The sequence below is a fragment of the Zootoca vivipara genome, chromosome 7, assembly GCF_965207765.1.
Source record: "Zootoca vivipara chromosome 7, rZooViv2.hap1.1, whole genome shotgun sequence".
Taxonomy (NCBI): Eukaryota; Metazoa; Chordata; class Lepidosauria; order Squamata; family Lacertidae; genus Zootoca; species Zootoca vivipara.
The window spans coordinates 65,427,315-65,442,632 of NC_142590.1; the positions used below are offsets into that span (position 1 = coordinate 65,427,315).

The following is a 15,318-nucleotide window of genomic DNA, read 5'->3' on the forward strand; positions in this document are numbered from 1 at the left end:
CCAGCTCCTAGCAGTTCGAAAGCACGTCAAAGGGCAAGTAGATAAATAGGTACTGCTACAGCGGGAAGGTAAACAGCGTTTCCGTGTGCTGCTCTGGTTCGCCAGAAGCGGCTTTGTCATGCTGGCCACATGACCTGGAAGCTATACGCCGGCTCCCTCGGCCAATAACGTGAGATGAGCGCCGCAACCCTAGAGTCGGTCACGACTGGACCTAATGGTCAGGGGTCCCTTTACCTTTAACCCTGCAAGGAGTGGCCACATTTTACGGAAGCAGACTCCATTATATAAAGATAGCAGAGGTGAGGTTAATTTTGGCAAAGATTTTTAAATGTGAAAACATATCCTACTGCATTAACAAGCAGAATTTACTGTAATAGCTGCTTAATAGATATCCTTCCTCCAGTGTCACTCCTAATTTAATTTGAGGCTGTACGGAATTTTGGCAGGTTTAGTTCATTCTTTAAGAGGAGATGGATTTTTATGCAAAGACAATGAAACAAAAATGGAAAGTCACACTGCCAGCTTATTATCAAGGCCTGCTTGTTTCTGTATAATTTGAGTAATTTTTAGGTTATTTTTTTAAAAAAATCTATTATATTGCAACTTGGTGATCAATACATAACACACCCAGCACAGTTTCAATACCTGCCACATGCAATCTCTTCAGTCAACTTCAGTGTTTCAAAACATGGAGAGGACTATCTTGTTTTCTGAGGGACTCTGTCCATGTACTTTCTGAACTACCATTCTGTCACCAAATCAGTTGTGAGAAAAGTTGCTTTGTAAACATGGCCCAAAGAGGCAAGTTGCCTCACAATCAAATGCACTACATTGCAATATCAACAGCAGCCTGCATCTGTAGACATCTGGAGATCACTGTACAGTACATACCTGTTTACACGTATGGATAGCAAAAAGCAGTGCAGCAAATCCAGTGGATGGATACCTTCCAAAGTGCTTCATCCATTTATCGTGAATATATTTTAGGAAGGCAGGGTTTAGTATTAAGACCTGAGGAGAAGAAAAAACATTTGGACTGAGAAGTTCTCACCTACTGTCATAGCCTCTTCCTCAAATTGTCCCACCTGCCACAAGCATAGCTAATGAGAATGAGATGGTTTGCGACTCCTATGCAACACATTAAAAGCAAAGGTGTTGCTTTTACTTAAAGCAAATTCATGCTGCTTGATAAAATAAATCTCCCAAGAAGTTCACATAAACAAATGAAACATCAGTTCACATAGAAGTACAAAATAACCTTCAATAAATATTTCCTTAAAACTAAAAAGCAATCACAACAGCCCTTGCCTTTTTAAACATTAGTCACTCCAGTCATGAGTAACCTAAGCCCAATTTGTATTAGTTTTTCATTTCTGAACTTGTGCTATAGGGCTGAGGAGTGTTGAACTAGGACCTGGGAGAGCAGGGTTCAAATCCACACACAGTCGAGAATGTCTGTCAGAGATCAGTCACACCATCTCTCAGCCTAACCCACCTTACAGGGGTAAATGTGATGACAATGTGAGGAGCAGAGGAATCATGTGTGCCACTTGGAGCTCCTTGGAGGCAGGAAAGAATGTAAATAATAATACAAATACAAGTTTTCCAGTACAGTGGTCCCTCGACTTACAAACTTAATCCATTCCGATTGCACATTCGTAGGTCGAAAAGTTCGCAAGTGGAAGCGCGGCTTCCCATAGGAAAAAAAATATTCGGAAAAAATTGTAAGTCGAGGAAATTGCATTTAAAAATTCATAAGTCGAGGAAACAGCATTAAAAACCGCCAACGGTTTCCGTTCAGATGTAGAAAAATTTGTAAGCGTGCAGCCATTTGTCCCATTTGTAAGTCGAAACCTACGGATGTCGAGTCATTCATAAGTCGAGGGACTACTGTACAGCGTTTCATTAGACTCAAAGGCCTAATGCAGTGGTTTTCAAGCAGTGTGCCATGGCACCCTGGGGTGCCTTGAATGGTGGTCAGGGGTGTTGCAGGCAACACTGGCCTCTGCCCCTCTTTCCTTCCCTCCCTCCTCTGATGCCCTCTCACATCTCTGCCTCCCAAAGGCTTGCACAGCTGTTTGTTGCAGCAGCCCTGGCTATGAGCTCAAGCAAATGGTGCACCTCGGGCTGGCCCAGGGGGTGCTTCCCAGGCCCCTGTGGGGCAGTGTGAGGAGGCACCTCTCTCTTTGCGGGGGGCAGCTCAGAGACCAGGGGTGGCAGCTGGAGAGAGGAAGCTGAGGGAACACTCCACAAGGGAGGGTGTTCAAAAAAAGTTGAGGGGCTGCCAGCTCTGTAGGCAAGGGGTGACATAACTGGGCCTCTGAGCCCCACGGGGTGCTGCAGAAAGAATGCAGTTAGTCAAGGGAGCCACGGACCCAAAAAGGTTGAAAACCTCTGGCCTAATGATTTATTTCAGAAGGTAAAACAGAATTTTACTCTTGTATTATTGAAATTAATGAAGCTGTTCATTTTCTGCCGGAAACCTCAAGACTTGTGTTGTTCTACTCCATAACCTTTTCCTCGCCCCTAAAAGCTGGCCCATTAAAACTACATTTTATGTGCTTTTAAGTGCCAATATCTTTTTTGTTTCTTTTGTTTGCAGAAATTGCCAATGCCCCCCCCCCCCAAGTCTGGATCAGGATTCTAGCATAGGGGTTGGATGGCTTTATACCCACTACCCATCCTCACTGCATTGCCGTGAAATCTTCCATTTGTTTCAATGCTATCCCTTCCACCCCCCTCCAAATTGCAGGGGAAGATATGGATTGGGAACATAGTTGGGGCAGGAGGAGATTAAAGCTCCTCTACCTCCATTCTAGAGTCCTGGAATAAGACTGTACGGGCCACACTGACAATTTCTGTAAAAACAAACAAAACACCGCAGTTGCACATACCAGTCCTTAAATTCACAGATTAAACAAGCAATGACAGATCCAAATCAACGTATTGCCTGCATTCACAACTTACCTTGCTTTTATCAGCTTCAATGAAGGGCTTGACTCTTTGGTATGTACTATGAAAGAAAAGGAAGAATAGCATTCATCATTTTATTACTTTTACCATCAAATTTTCCCCTCCAGTGTTCAGTATACATAAAACCCATTCCTGGAGAGGAAGCAGTCATGCAACTCTCTGAATAAGGATTGACTGGGTGCGCTCCTGTTATTACAAGCATATTTCCATACATTTGCAGCACTGACTTAAGCCCATAGTGGACAAATTTGTAGTCTCAATGAAGCTTTTAAGGGTCACTTCAAGATTTCCCTACTGACTATGTAACGGCACAAAGAAACCAACTCTGCTCTTAGCAAGGAATGTTTATTGTGAGGAATGAAATCCTCATCATGCACTGTTTGGAGAAGTACTTCATTTTGTCTGTCCTGAAACCCCCACCATTCAGCTTCATTTGATGACCCATTTCTAATACAGTGGTACCTCGGTTTGTGAACGCAATCCGTTCCGCGGAGGTGTTCGCTCGCCGAGGCATTCGCTCGCCGAAGGCACGCTTCTGTGCGTGCACGAAGCGCCGATAGATTGCTTTCGCGCATCTGAGCACTACGGAACCCGAATGTAAAACTTCTGGGTCCGCAGCGTTCGTAAACGGAGGCGTTCATAAACGGAGGTAGGTGTAAACCGAGGTTCCACTGTACCATGGGAAAGGAAGAAATAAAGCTCTCTCTCCACTTCATCCACATTTTATTTATGAAGTCTCCCTTATAAATCCCTTCTAAACTAAAAAAAACCAAACAAGCACACAAACATTTACTCACATAGCCCCTTGATATTCTGATTTCTTTTTTCTGCACCTTTTCCAGCTCTGTGCTGCCTTTTTAAGGAGTTCAAGCAGAATATCCACTCACAGTGCAGAAGTTGTGCCCAAAGGAAACTGCCCCATAAATGAATGCTCAAGGTTTTGTTCCCGCTGTAGTACTTGCCTAGCTTTTTGTACTCCAATTAGACAAAGTGCTCACCGCTTAATTTCTCCTGAGGAAAAAGCACTAGCTAGCCATTTGAGATCCAGAGGTTTGAAGGGGACGAGCACAAGATGGACTCCAGCATGCAGGTCTATAGCACTCTCTGGGTACATGAAATGGTGCGTGGTTCTTGTACCAACATCTTCCTCAAAACCTGCAGTTTGTGCTGTGTTCATCCTCAAAGGACATAAGAAACATGATCAGAGGCTTCACAAAATATCCAGTCCAGGAACATGGGGATGGTCAAAGTCTGAATCTGACATTTGATGGGTTGAGGCCTAGGGACATCAATCAGATGCCATTTTTCAGGACTGTAGATTACCAGATTTTATTTTCAAAAATAGGTAATATTTCAGGATTTTCAGAACTATGCAAATCTGGAGTTGGGATTGTTATTCCTAGCAACTATTCCCTAGCAACCCTTTTCTTTGTTCTTTGCCTATAATTTATTAAATACCTTTCCTGGACGGAACATCGGACTTGATCTAGAGCAGCAGGATAATGGAGAGTACAAACTGGTGGACATGGAACTTTAAAGAAATATGAATTTGGATGAATTATATATAATTTGACATCTTTGCAAAAATCTCCCTTAAAATCCTGGCCATGGCTGAGATGCTGAAGATTTGTGACTGTAAGGAGGATTTAAGATTTGTGTCGCAGTTCGTAAATCAAACAAGATGGCGCTGGAATGGAGTGCAGTCAGAGGTAGAAGAGAAGCCGCCTGGTGAGAAGGGACGTCTGGCTTTTCTTCTGCTGGAAAGACTGTGATTCTATTTTCGGAGGAGCCATGGAGAGGAATTTGGATATAAGTTATGACTTAATTGATATTAGGGGCCAGAGATTGGAGGGAGGTTACAGATACAGTCCACACAGAGACAGAAAGTATTTGGAAACATCCGGCTGGCAACGTAAACTTGGAGGCCAAGAAAGGACAGTAACGGACTTGAAAATATGTGATATTTATATCAGAGGCTGTTAAATAAGGGATAAATTGAAAAGGAAGCAAGGGATATTGGTGATTAGCAGGGAGCTCTGGGAATCTGAGGCATGGGAGTCCGAAAAATTAAGTATAATTGGCTATAATTGGAATGTTTCCTTTAATTGGAATTGTAGGATTAATTTGGATTTGTAAAAATGTAATTGAGAATAATTTCAATGTGATTTGATGTGTTTTAATTGGAAAATTTAATAAAAAGTATTTCAAAAAAAAAGGAAGGTGATGGCTTCATTATTATTATTTTTAAAAAATACAAACTGCGAAGCATTAATGGTCCCTTCCAACTATGATTCTGTGGCTGAGTCTTCAGTATTAACCACCAGAGAGAGAGATTTAAAGTATCAAGAGATAATACCCCCAACAATTATCTCTCATCAACCAGTCATTCTGACCTATTAACAAATAATCTGCCTAACAAAGGAATGGTTTCTCATCAGCCATAATACTACAATCCACACAATATCACACAAAAATACTTTTCAGCATTATTCACACTAATGTTATGAAGCCCAAGGTAGGGTGTATATACCGTGTTTCCCCCTTTTTAAGGCGTAGTCATAAAATAAGCCATAGCAGCATTTCTAAGCATTTGAGAAATATAAACCGTACCCCGAAAATAAGCCATAGTGATAGGCGCTGTGCGGAAGAGAGCACTGAGCTCCCCGAGTCAGCAGCAGCAACGTCGGCCGCAGCAGTGTTTGCTGAGTCCTTTCTTGCTTTTGGGACTTGGTTACTGTGCTGGCTTGGGATGGTGTGTGTGCAATTGCTGTTGCTGCTTCATGTTTTTCAGCTGGATTCTCTGGGTTCTAAGCACTTTCCCCCGTTTGTTTGCGAAGCAGCACTCAGCTGCAGCCCCTGCCTCTCCCGGCTGCAGTTGATCGCTATCTCCTTTTCCATTTCTTTTGTCTTTGAGCACCCGGCCCCGCCCCCTCTCCCCTTCGTGGAATGAAGAACGGAGTTTTAGCAGCATTTCCTCATTATAAAAAAAAGGTCAGGAACTTTTACTTTAACCTCAAAAATGGGATATTTCCTCTCTCTAAAAACAACACTCTGACCTGAACACCAATAAAACGGGGGTAGATCACCTCCAGTTTATAAATCCGCAAGTAGATCGCAGTCTCCTGGAAGTTGGGCTCTATACTTTGGCTGATTGCAAGCCTTTGCATCTTTAAAAAACAAAAACCATGCGCCTCTCAGTCTTAATTTTCCTTTAATTCATCCCCCTATACCCTCCTCCAACCATTGCCTCCCCCACCCCACCCTGCAGCACTGGCAGCGCCAACAACGCGCCCAGCAGCGCGCAGAAGAGAGCACTGAGCGTCCTGAGCCAGTGGGTCCCAGTTGTACCAGCACTTTTTTTAAAAAAAGACACCCCCTGAAAATAAGCCACTGTGTGTTTTTTTTGAGGGAAAAAAGTTATAAGACGGTGTCTTAAAAAAGGGGAAACACGGTACTTTACTCCACTTACCTCAGCACAAAGTGGTGAGAGTCAATCTTTTTTCCATATTTAGAGCCCTTCAGCCTCCCTGAATTGCCCACCACAGCACATGTTCCACACTGGCTAAAATCCTGGACTGTAACAGGAGGGGAGTGAAGGATGTAAAACAAGTCCTTTATTATCTTCTGGAGTTGGCTTCCATCCTGATAGCCTTGCAGCTTCTAATGGAACAAAGTATGCTTTTAGTTGTTTAATTTTTTTTTTTTGTAATTTCCCCCCAGTATGTTGTTATGACCACCCTGGGCTCCTTGAAGAGGATGAGATAAAATTATTTTTATTATTAATAAATACTAACAGAGGACATTAAGGGAGGGGGTGTAGAACCTGCATTCCAATAGCATCTTTTTCTTTAAACAAAAAAAGGAACTGCCTGCTTAAACAGATCACAAAAGAGAAATATTTGATGGTACAATTGACTGACTGCTAACTATTCTGAATAGGGATACAGAACAAAGGCAAATATCTTTAACGAGAATGCCTCATGCAAGGGTGGCTCCTGTGCTGTCAGTCAGGAAAACATTGTTCATGTGTTGTCACTGCTGCTTTTTTTTTTTAATCTCAGAAATGGAAGACATTTCTGCTGGGTGGCTTCTCCCTGCCATGCAACTATAAAAGCACAGGAGCTCTCTTTGGGTAAAGCAGTTGGCATCTGTACATCTCCCACCCAGTGGCTTTCCTGGTCCTGCAGCCAGGACTCTTTCCTCATTATTGAGAGACTGCTGGGTATATGTACAAGAGAGAGTTAGTGAAGCTGGAAGGACTGCTTAAGATTGGTCAAACATGCTGGCCAGATCGTCCTTTTGTTAGGGTAATTATGACCATGGGCTAAATGATGAGTAATGGTTGCTGTAATAAATAGTTATAAAGCAATAAATAGTTACTTTATTTATTGAATTTATATCTGTGCCTTCCTCCTAAAGTTGCTCAGGGAGAGTGTTTGCTCGGCTAAATACAGTGGTACCTCGGTTTAAGTACACAATTGGTTCCGGAAGTCTGTTCTTGAAGTGTACTTAACCTGAAGTGAACTTTCCCATTGAAAGTAATGGAAAGTGGATTAATCCGTTCCAGACGGGTACTTAAACTGAAAGTACTCAATCTGAAGCGTACTTAAACCGAGGTATGACTGTATCAGCAAATATCATAGCAGTGTACAACACTGCAATAAATAAAAATGGTTTCCCAGAAAAACTGACCCATGAGTCAACTTATCCTTCTAAGGTAAAGGTAAAAGGGAAAGGACCCCTGAAAGGTTAAGTCCAGTCAAAGGTGTTGTGGGGTTGTGGCGCTCATCTCACTTTCAGGCCAAGAGAGCCGGCGTTTGTCCACAAACAGCTTTCCAGGACATGTGGCCAGCATGACTAAACCGCTTTTGGCGCACCAGAACACCGTGATGGAAACCAGAGTGCACAAGAAAACCTATAGTAATAGGTGAGACTCTGGCATCTGATGGTTGGACTTTGTTAATATTTTTTTAATATGATGCCCTGTGTGAGGCCAAAATTGGGCACTCCCTAATCGATCTTCTCAATTATGGATCTTCTCAATTTTGTGCTCCCTCAGCTCAATGCCCTGTGTGAGGGAACTGCCCATACCACCCAAAACCCAGTGCTGATCTGATAAAATGTAGATAATGTCAGAGCCTGTATAATTTCAATGGGCTGGACCTCCAGCACAGACAAGTGAAGATTAGTGGCTGGAACAAATGCAGAGCATGTAAAACATTTGCCAACTCTTCCTGCTCTGCATTTGGTGCGGCTATCCCTGTGTGAGAGGGGAACTGCAGGACCATTCCAGGAGAAGGACCCACCTCACAGTAATTTACAGCAGCTGGCCTTGGTGCTGGACCTCCTGGTGAAGTTGGGAGTTAAAAACAAAACAAACACCAAACTAAAAAAGGTATGCAGTACACTGCCTGAACCTCTGAACACTCAAAGAAGTAAGGAGATGCTCTGTGTTTCATTTAGCTCAATGGACACATCAGGGAGGAGCCTTTCTGCGTGTTTGTCATTAATGGTGCAACACTCACCAGCCACCACTGCAGAACCTCCAAGGGGACCTCTGGATTTCTAAGAGTCAGCAGGCAGTTTACCGAGGCATCAAAGTGATCACAAAACCAGTCCAACTTGCTATGCTCTGTGCACCTGTTCTGGCTGCACATCTTTCCCTCCCAGGGAGACTCCATCAGTGGCCATTCTCCAGAGGAAGGCGAAGGGCCCATATACACATCCTTGTAAACCTTCCAAAGGAAAAATACAAGGCAGAGGGCCAGGATGCTCCACAGCTTTTTCCTGAACTGCATCCTTCACTCAATCAGCTGGATCTCATAGTTAAAAAACCTTCCATGAGGCAAAAGCATCATGCAGTGTGGTTTAACTTTATTGCCTATGTCAGACTTTTTGCTCTGTGCGTTTCCTGTTCACATATGATGAGCAGGTAGCTTCTTGAGTAGATACTGCTCCACACAGATGCGCAGCTCAGCAGCTAAAAACTCAGAAAAATCCAGGTCTGATTCATTCTCCATTTATTCAGCCAGCCAGTGTTCTGTGGGTGTGAACCAGTTAAGGCCTCACATCAAACGAATGCTGAAACACACAGAAAAAGTGTGATATGATGTTAGCATGGACTAAAGATGGCAGAGGGAAATGCTTGTGGCAAGATAAAGTTATTATTTTCAGACATCGTTCTGTACATTAAGAAGTTTAATGGTGTAATATTTTTCTAAATGTCTATGCTGTTGGTCCCAAACTTTCCTCCAGTTATGCTGCATGCAATTCAGTAGCAGTTTACCAGATGGGGCAGAACTGCAACACTACCTTCCCAGCAGTAGCAATGCTGCCATTTACTGAAAGGGCTGAGTTGGTGAACAGGTCAAGGCTGTTCAGGTGCTCTACAGAACTGCTGGTTTGGCTTCAGAATCACAGAGTTGTAGAGCTGGAAGGGACCACAAGGGTCATCTAGTCCAACCACCTGCAATGCAGGAATCTTTCAGCCAACGTGGGGCTCAAACCTACGACCCTGAGATTAAGAATCGCATGCTCTACTGACTGAGCTATCCCTCAACTCCCAAAATCACTGGTGCATCTGCACAGCCCCAACCTCCTTCCTGCTTCCCCAACTATGTTCCGGTAACAGCAGCAAGACCATGACCAGGAAACTATAATTGTGACTCTGGGTGAGCCACTTCGAGTGTGATTTGTACCCAACTGCACAGCACTGTCAGCAACCCATCCAGTACTGTATTTATTTCTGGTCATATCCAAGGTTTGTGTTAGTAATCAAGTTAGCATCTCATTAAACACATCCTGACATTTCCATAATTTGCTTCATACATTCTGTGTTGTCCCTCATCCCAGCCAGTTAAAAAGACAGCTTGTTCACCAATTCACCCATTCCCATCAATACTTGCATTTTCCTTTCCCTCTTATTGCAGGGTTTGTAGATTTTTCTGGTATTATACGGTCCTAGCTATTTTTAGATGGAGACTCCTCTCCTCTTGCACTCCAATAAGGATATACACTGGCTTATCCACACTAAAAACAGAGATGACTCAAAAGGACCTATTCCAAAGCAACAAAGCACAAGACTCGTAAAGAGCATGTCATTTTGTGTTGGGGGTTTTGGTTTCAAAACCAAACTCATAAAAACACTTGCTTTTTTGCTTTAGAAACTGTCATGTGTAAGCGGGTCAAATTTTAACAGAAAGCACAAGGGTCTGTTTTGTGCTGGAAGTCCTTCAAAGGAGGGTCAAATGTTTTTCCTTAAAGGAAGGTCAAAGGTTTATCCTTGTTCTTAACCAAGACTCTCCTTGTGCCTAGTTAAAAGGGTGGAAGGGGGAGTGAAAATATGGTCTATAAGTCCAGCTAAAGAGTATGGGAGTTCAGCAGAAGGTTGTGGAGTCATAAATGTAAAAAGCTGCAAGAGGGAAAAAGTGACGAAACCATTTCAGAGACCTGAAACACTGGGAAGTGTTTGGAAACCACAGTTAGGCACCACACCAAAGGAGCCCAGAGAAAACTACAAAGGGCTGCAGAAGCTGAACTGTGGATGCAAATTGTCAGTATTGGTTTGGTCAGAGAAGCAGACAGTTTTGTTTTGTGGTTTGTTTATTGTTTATTTGCTTTTAAAGTGTTGTTTCAATAAAGTATTTAAAGATTTTAAAAAACCCAAATTGATAAATCAACTACTCTTATGGGCAACTGCTAAAAATGTAAAAATTGGGGTTGCCCCTATAAGAAACCATTTTCTTAAAAAATTGTTGCCTTGCTAAACCTGTAAGTAAATACACAATGTTTTTTTGGAAAAGTTTGGTGTGAGGTCTTGTTATTCACTCCACGCACAACTGCCATCACACACTACCCAGTACAGTGGAACCTCGGTTTATGAACACCTCAGTTTATGAATTTTCGGTTTATGAACGCCGCGGACCCATCTGGAACGGATTAATTCACTTTCCATTACTTTTAATGGGAAAGTTCGCTTCAGTTTATGAACGCTTCAGTTTATGAACAGACTTCCGGAACCAATTACACCCATGTTTCAGTTCATGAACGCTTCAGTTTAAGTACTTCACGGACCCGTCTGGAACGGATTAATCCACTTTCCATTACTTTCAATGGAAAAGTTCGCTTCAGTTTATGAACGGTTACTCCGCGGACCGTCTGGAACGGATTAATCCACTTTCCATTACTTTCAATGGGAAAGTTCGCTTCAGTTTATGAACGCTTCAGTTTATGAACAGACTTCCGGAACCAATTGTGTTCATAAACCGAGGTACCACTGTACAGTATTGAGAGTAGGCTGGGTCAGCTGAGGTCCAGGTGGTTAAACAGCTGTTTAGTGGGGATGGGTGGGGGTTAGGGAGAATTGGGTGGGGTGGGGAGATATTTTTACCTGGTGGCAACAGTGAAATTAGCAAGGAGGAGAGGTTGGTTTGCTTACAGGCTACAGCCTGCGCTGTCAAAGGAGAAATCAAACTAAACTGGAAGAACATGAAAAGAAAATCCAGGCTTGTGCAAACATACCCTAAGCAAAACAAAATTTAAAAAATCCTTCCAGTAGCACTTTAGAGACCAACTAAGTTTGCCATGGGGTCACGAAGAGTCGGACACGACTAAACAGCAACAAAGTTTGTCATAGGTATACGAAAGCCCATACCTATGACAAACTTAGTTGGTCTCTAAGGTGCTACTGGAAGGATTTTTTTATTTTGTTTTGACTACGTCAGACCAACACGGCTACCTACCTGTAACTAATACCCTAATTCTAACAAAGCCTTAGTAATGTGAATAATGTTCTCATTTCAGAAACGATTTCTAAATATTAAAATAGTGATGCAGAAAGGTTATCTAGAAATGTTCCTTTAAAATGCTCTTAGTCATACATGCTATCAATGTTATCAAGAAGAAGGAAAGCTAACAAAAATCCCCACAAGGCAAATACACACTGGTGCCACTAGATCATTTTGGACTCTGAACCTAATGATATTGAGGGGAGGATTTCAATGGTAAAGTTACTGCAAATGAGAAACACAAAATGCACCCATCACCTCCAAAGGTGCACAATTCACTGTGCCACCTACACAGGGTTGTATGCAATGTTAGTCCTACTCAGATGCGTTAAAAATAATAGCCATGGCTAACATTGATTTTAGTAGGCCTACTCTTGAGTATAACTTAATTGGACACAATTCACATGGTATAAACTGATCCTATGCAAAATAAATCCCACTAGGCTCAGTAGGGATTATTCCAGAGTAAAAGTTTGTGTCAGGTTACAACAATGAAATCACAGCCTCATCGCACAAAGTGAGATGTTGAGCTGGGACACCAGAAAGAAACAAAACACACAATGCCAGAAAGAGGGGCATTTTATCTTACCCACCCCTTTAACTCTATACTTTGCAACTACTGATATGTTGTTAGAGCAAAAGAAAGAAAGAAGACAACTCTGAAGAATGAAAAAGAGAGATCATGTGCAGAGCTTCACATTTTAAAATGGGACTTGCGTTTGTTGCTCTGATGCCAAGGATGCTAAAGTATAAAATGTTATAAATGAACGTAAATGAACTAGGAAGACTTATGTACTGTACTGTAATTGGTTACAAATCAAGTGCATAAATTTCCCTGGGCCAATAGTCAAGAACATTGTTGGATCTGAAATGCAATTATGCAGGACTGAAGGAAACACACTCTGTACATGTTTTGGGACTTTCATCTTATTACTTCACAATCCTAGACACATTGTTTAGGAGTGAGTCCTATGAAACTCAGCAATATATTCTTCTGAATAAAAGGTACCTAGGATCTGGCTGTAACTGAAGGGGGAAAGGGTGTGTGGAAGGAATTAAAAACACAAATTACAGCTGCAAACACACTACAGTACACCTTTAATGCACGTTTGAAGCACACACACACCCCACTCAAAGAATTCTGGGCACTGTAGTTTATCCATCACAAACAATTCCCAGCCACTCTGAACAAACTACTGTGCCCAAAATTATTTGAGGGGAGGAAATGTACTCCGAATGTGTTTTAAAGCTGTTTTAAAGTCTTTTAAAGATATGATAAACCGGATGGCAGGAAATGAATGAAGACCAGTTTGTGAGCAATGAACAAGCAAATAAAAGAGAGGAAGAAGGCAAGGGAGGGTGGGGTATTAACAAAAATAAAAGACAGACACAACCCTCTGCACACTTACCCGGGAAGAGCACGCCCCACTGAACGCATTGGGATTTACTTGTGAGAGTCAACACGCACAGCACAGGCACTGGTGGCAGCCCCAAGCGGAAGTTTTGTTGCAAATTCAGCTGAGATAGTGGAATTCCTCCATAGAGGGAGACGCACTGGTTCCAGCAACGAGGGAATTCTTTCCCATTTCCTGCTAGTTTATCGCTGCAGCGTGGAAAGTTGCTGCAAACACAACTATGACTCACTTGGAAAAGGAGGTTGCTGCTCTTTGGCACCACTGCAAATAACAGCTTCCGAGGAGGGATCTTCTTCGGGACCTCAGCAGGAGATTGTCCTCTTCCCCACCTGGCTGAGATAATCACTAGCCCCTCCCCCACCTTGCACTAAGGGCATTTGCATTTGAAAAACAAAAACTAATGCAAATACTGTACACTTTCTGCTAAAGAACGAACTGGCTCGTTCCCCTCCTTTGTTAATCTGGCAAACTTTTTACCATAATTGAGGTTATGTTTCAACAAGTTCAAGGACACCTCAACAGACTCTACAGTGTGTTCAAAAACAAGGACCTGCAGCGAAGACTGAACAGGCTGTTGTTTCAAAGTCTGCAGCTACGTTATCTCGTGTCCCTGAAGTCTCTTATCAAGTCAAGAGACATGTTGCTACTATCTTTCAAGCAAAAAACATAGCCATGAGAGTCAATTACTGCTCTCCAAGGCAGCTCTGTGTAACAGTCCTCAACTTCTGAGGGGAAAAACTGGGGAAGGAATTGTGTGGGAGGAGGAAATCCTGCTTGCACCAGGCCAACTACCGCAAGAGGTGATTCAGTGGAGGCAGGAGTTTGTTTTCCCACACTAAGCTTTCATTGTTTGATTGGTCTAAATCACTCTGTAAGGTAAGCGTAAAACCTATAATGGCCAGGCACCTTATTATTATTTCACACAAATCAGAGTTAACCCCTCCTATTTGTTGATTCACATTTACATGGATTTTTGCACATTTCATCGGAAAGCACTACAGCTAGCAAATGCACTCTGAAAAATGCTACAAGGCAAGTCCTATTCTCACCTATCCTTTCAGAGAGTGTCTTAAAGGGTGGCGGGTGCAGAAATGATCATCATCTGAGGCCCTTCTTTGTGTGCCTCATCCCATGAGAGGTCTGGAGGGTGGCAACAGGAGAACGGGGCTCACCTGGAACCTTCATTACATATCTTTAGGCAGCAGGTGAAAATGTTTCTCTATAGCGAGGCCTTTGGCTGATTAACATCCTATGACCTTTTAAATGTGTTTGTGGGAGAGGAATTATTGGTTTGTTTTATTGCGTATTTTGTGCTCTCATTTCTCATTTTTTATTATGTGAGATGCCCTGTGCTCTTTGGATAAAGGGTGGTATACAAATTTAATCAATAATGATAGTAATAATGCTGACAATGGAAAGAGAGGTTCGTGTTGGTTGTCAAGACAAGCTTTTATTCATAATTTACAAGCACTGTGGAAATATGGGCTACTTCTACTAAAAATAATTTAAGGCATTAGGCAGAGTACGTCAGATTACATAACCATGTACTTTTAATTAATTAATTAAATAAAATTTATACACTGCCTGATTGTGTGTATGTTTTTTTAAACAACAACACAACAACAACCCTCAGAGCATTTGACAAATACTGCAAAGGAACATTAAGGAACAATAAATACTTATTTTCAGCTTATAAACTGCCAGAATGTCCCATTGATTTTAAAGGGGTCTTTCCTGCATTAGCAACATTGTGTGTCCAAATACTAGTTTAATGGGGCCTCTCCCTTCTGTGCAGTGTCAAAGCAGCATTGCTTTGGAGTACAATAATTTGACATTTTACAGCAGCTTATGAAGCAGAGCACAATTACTCCTGAAACACACTGTCACAGAGATACATGCACTATGTCTGGTGCTACTCATTGCACTGGATAGTGTCACAGACCCTACACTAAGAATCCTAACTGTTGCTGCTGAAAGATAGTTTGCTAGTGTTACCACCTGCTTACCTTACCCAAGTGTTGGAGATCACACAGTCCGGGCAAACTGAATTATTGTTCTTCCTCTCTGAATCTTCCTTGGTTGCACTCAGAATATTAATGAAGATTGAAGCCACCTCCCATGGCTGCATGCAGTAAGTGACTCAT

General features: G+C 42.3%; 1 protein-coding gene across 5 annotated transcripts in view; it reads right to left on the bottom strand.

Moving 5' to 3' along the window:
- LOC118088254 (CMP-N-acetylneuraminate-beta-galactosamide-alpha-2,3-sialyltransferase 2) overlaps positions 1-15,318 on the bottom strand; it is a 16,486-nt gene extending 1,168 nt beyond the window's left edge. The window contains exons 1-6 of one of the 5 annotated variants that reach the window (XM_035121643.3): positions 15,186-15,318; positions 8,499-9,054; positions 6,443-6,633; positions 3,972-4,151; positions 2,968-3,013; positions 892-1,011 (exon numbers count right to left, since the gene is read on the bottom strand). In XM_035121643.3, the coding sequence (XP_034977534.3) occupies positions 892-1,011; positions 2,968-3,013; positions 3,972-4,151; positions 6,443-6,633; positions 8,499-8,771 (810 nt within the window). In that variant the 5' untranslated portion in view covers positions 8,772-9,054; positions 15,186-15,318. Of the gene's footprint in view, positions 1-891; positions 1,012-2,967; positions 3,014-3,971; positions 4,152-6,442; positions 6,634-8,498; positions 9,055-13,168; positions 13,887-15,180 lie in introns of those variants that run through there. The other 4 variants (XM_088673428.1, XM_035121640.3, XM_035121642.3 and 1 more) reach the window with 4 other exon arrangements.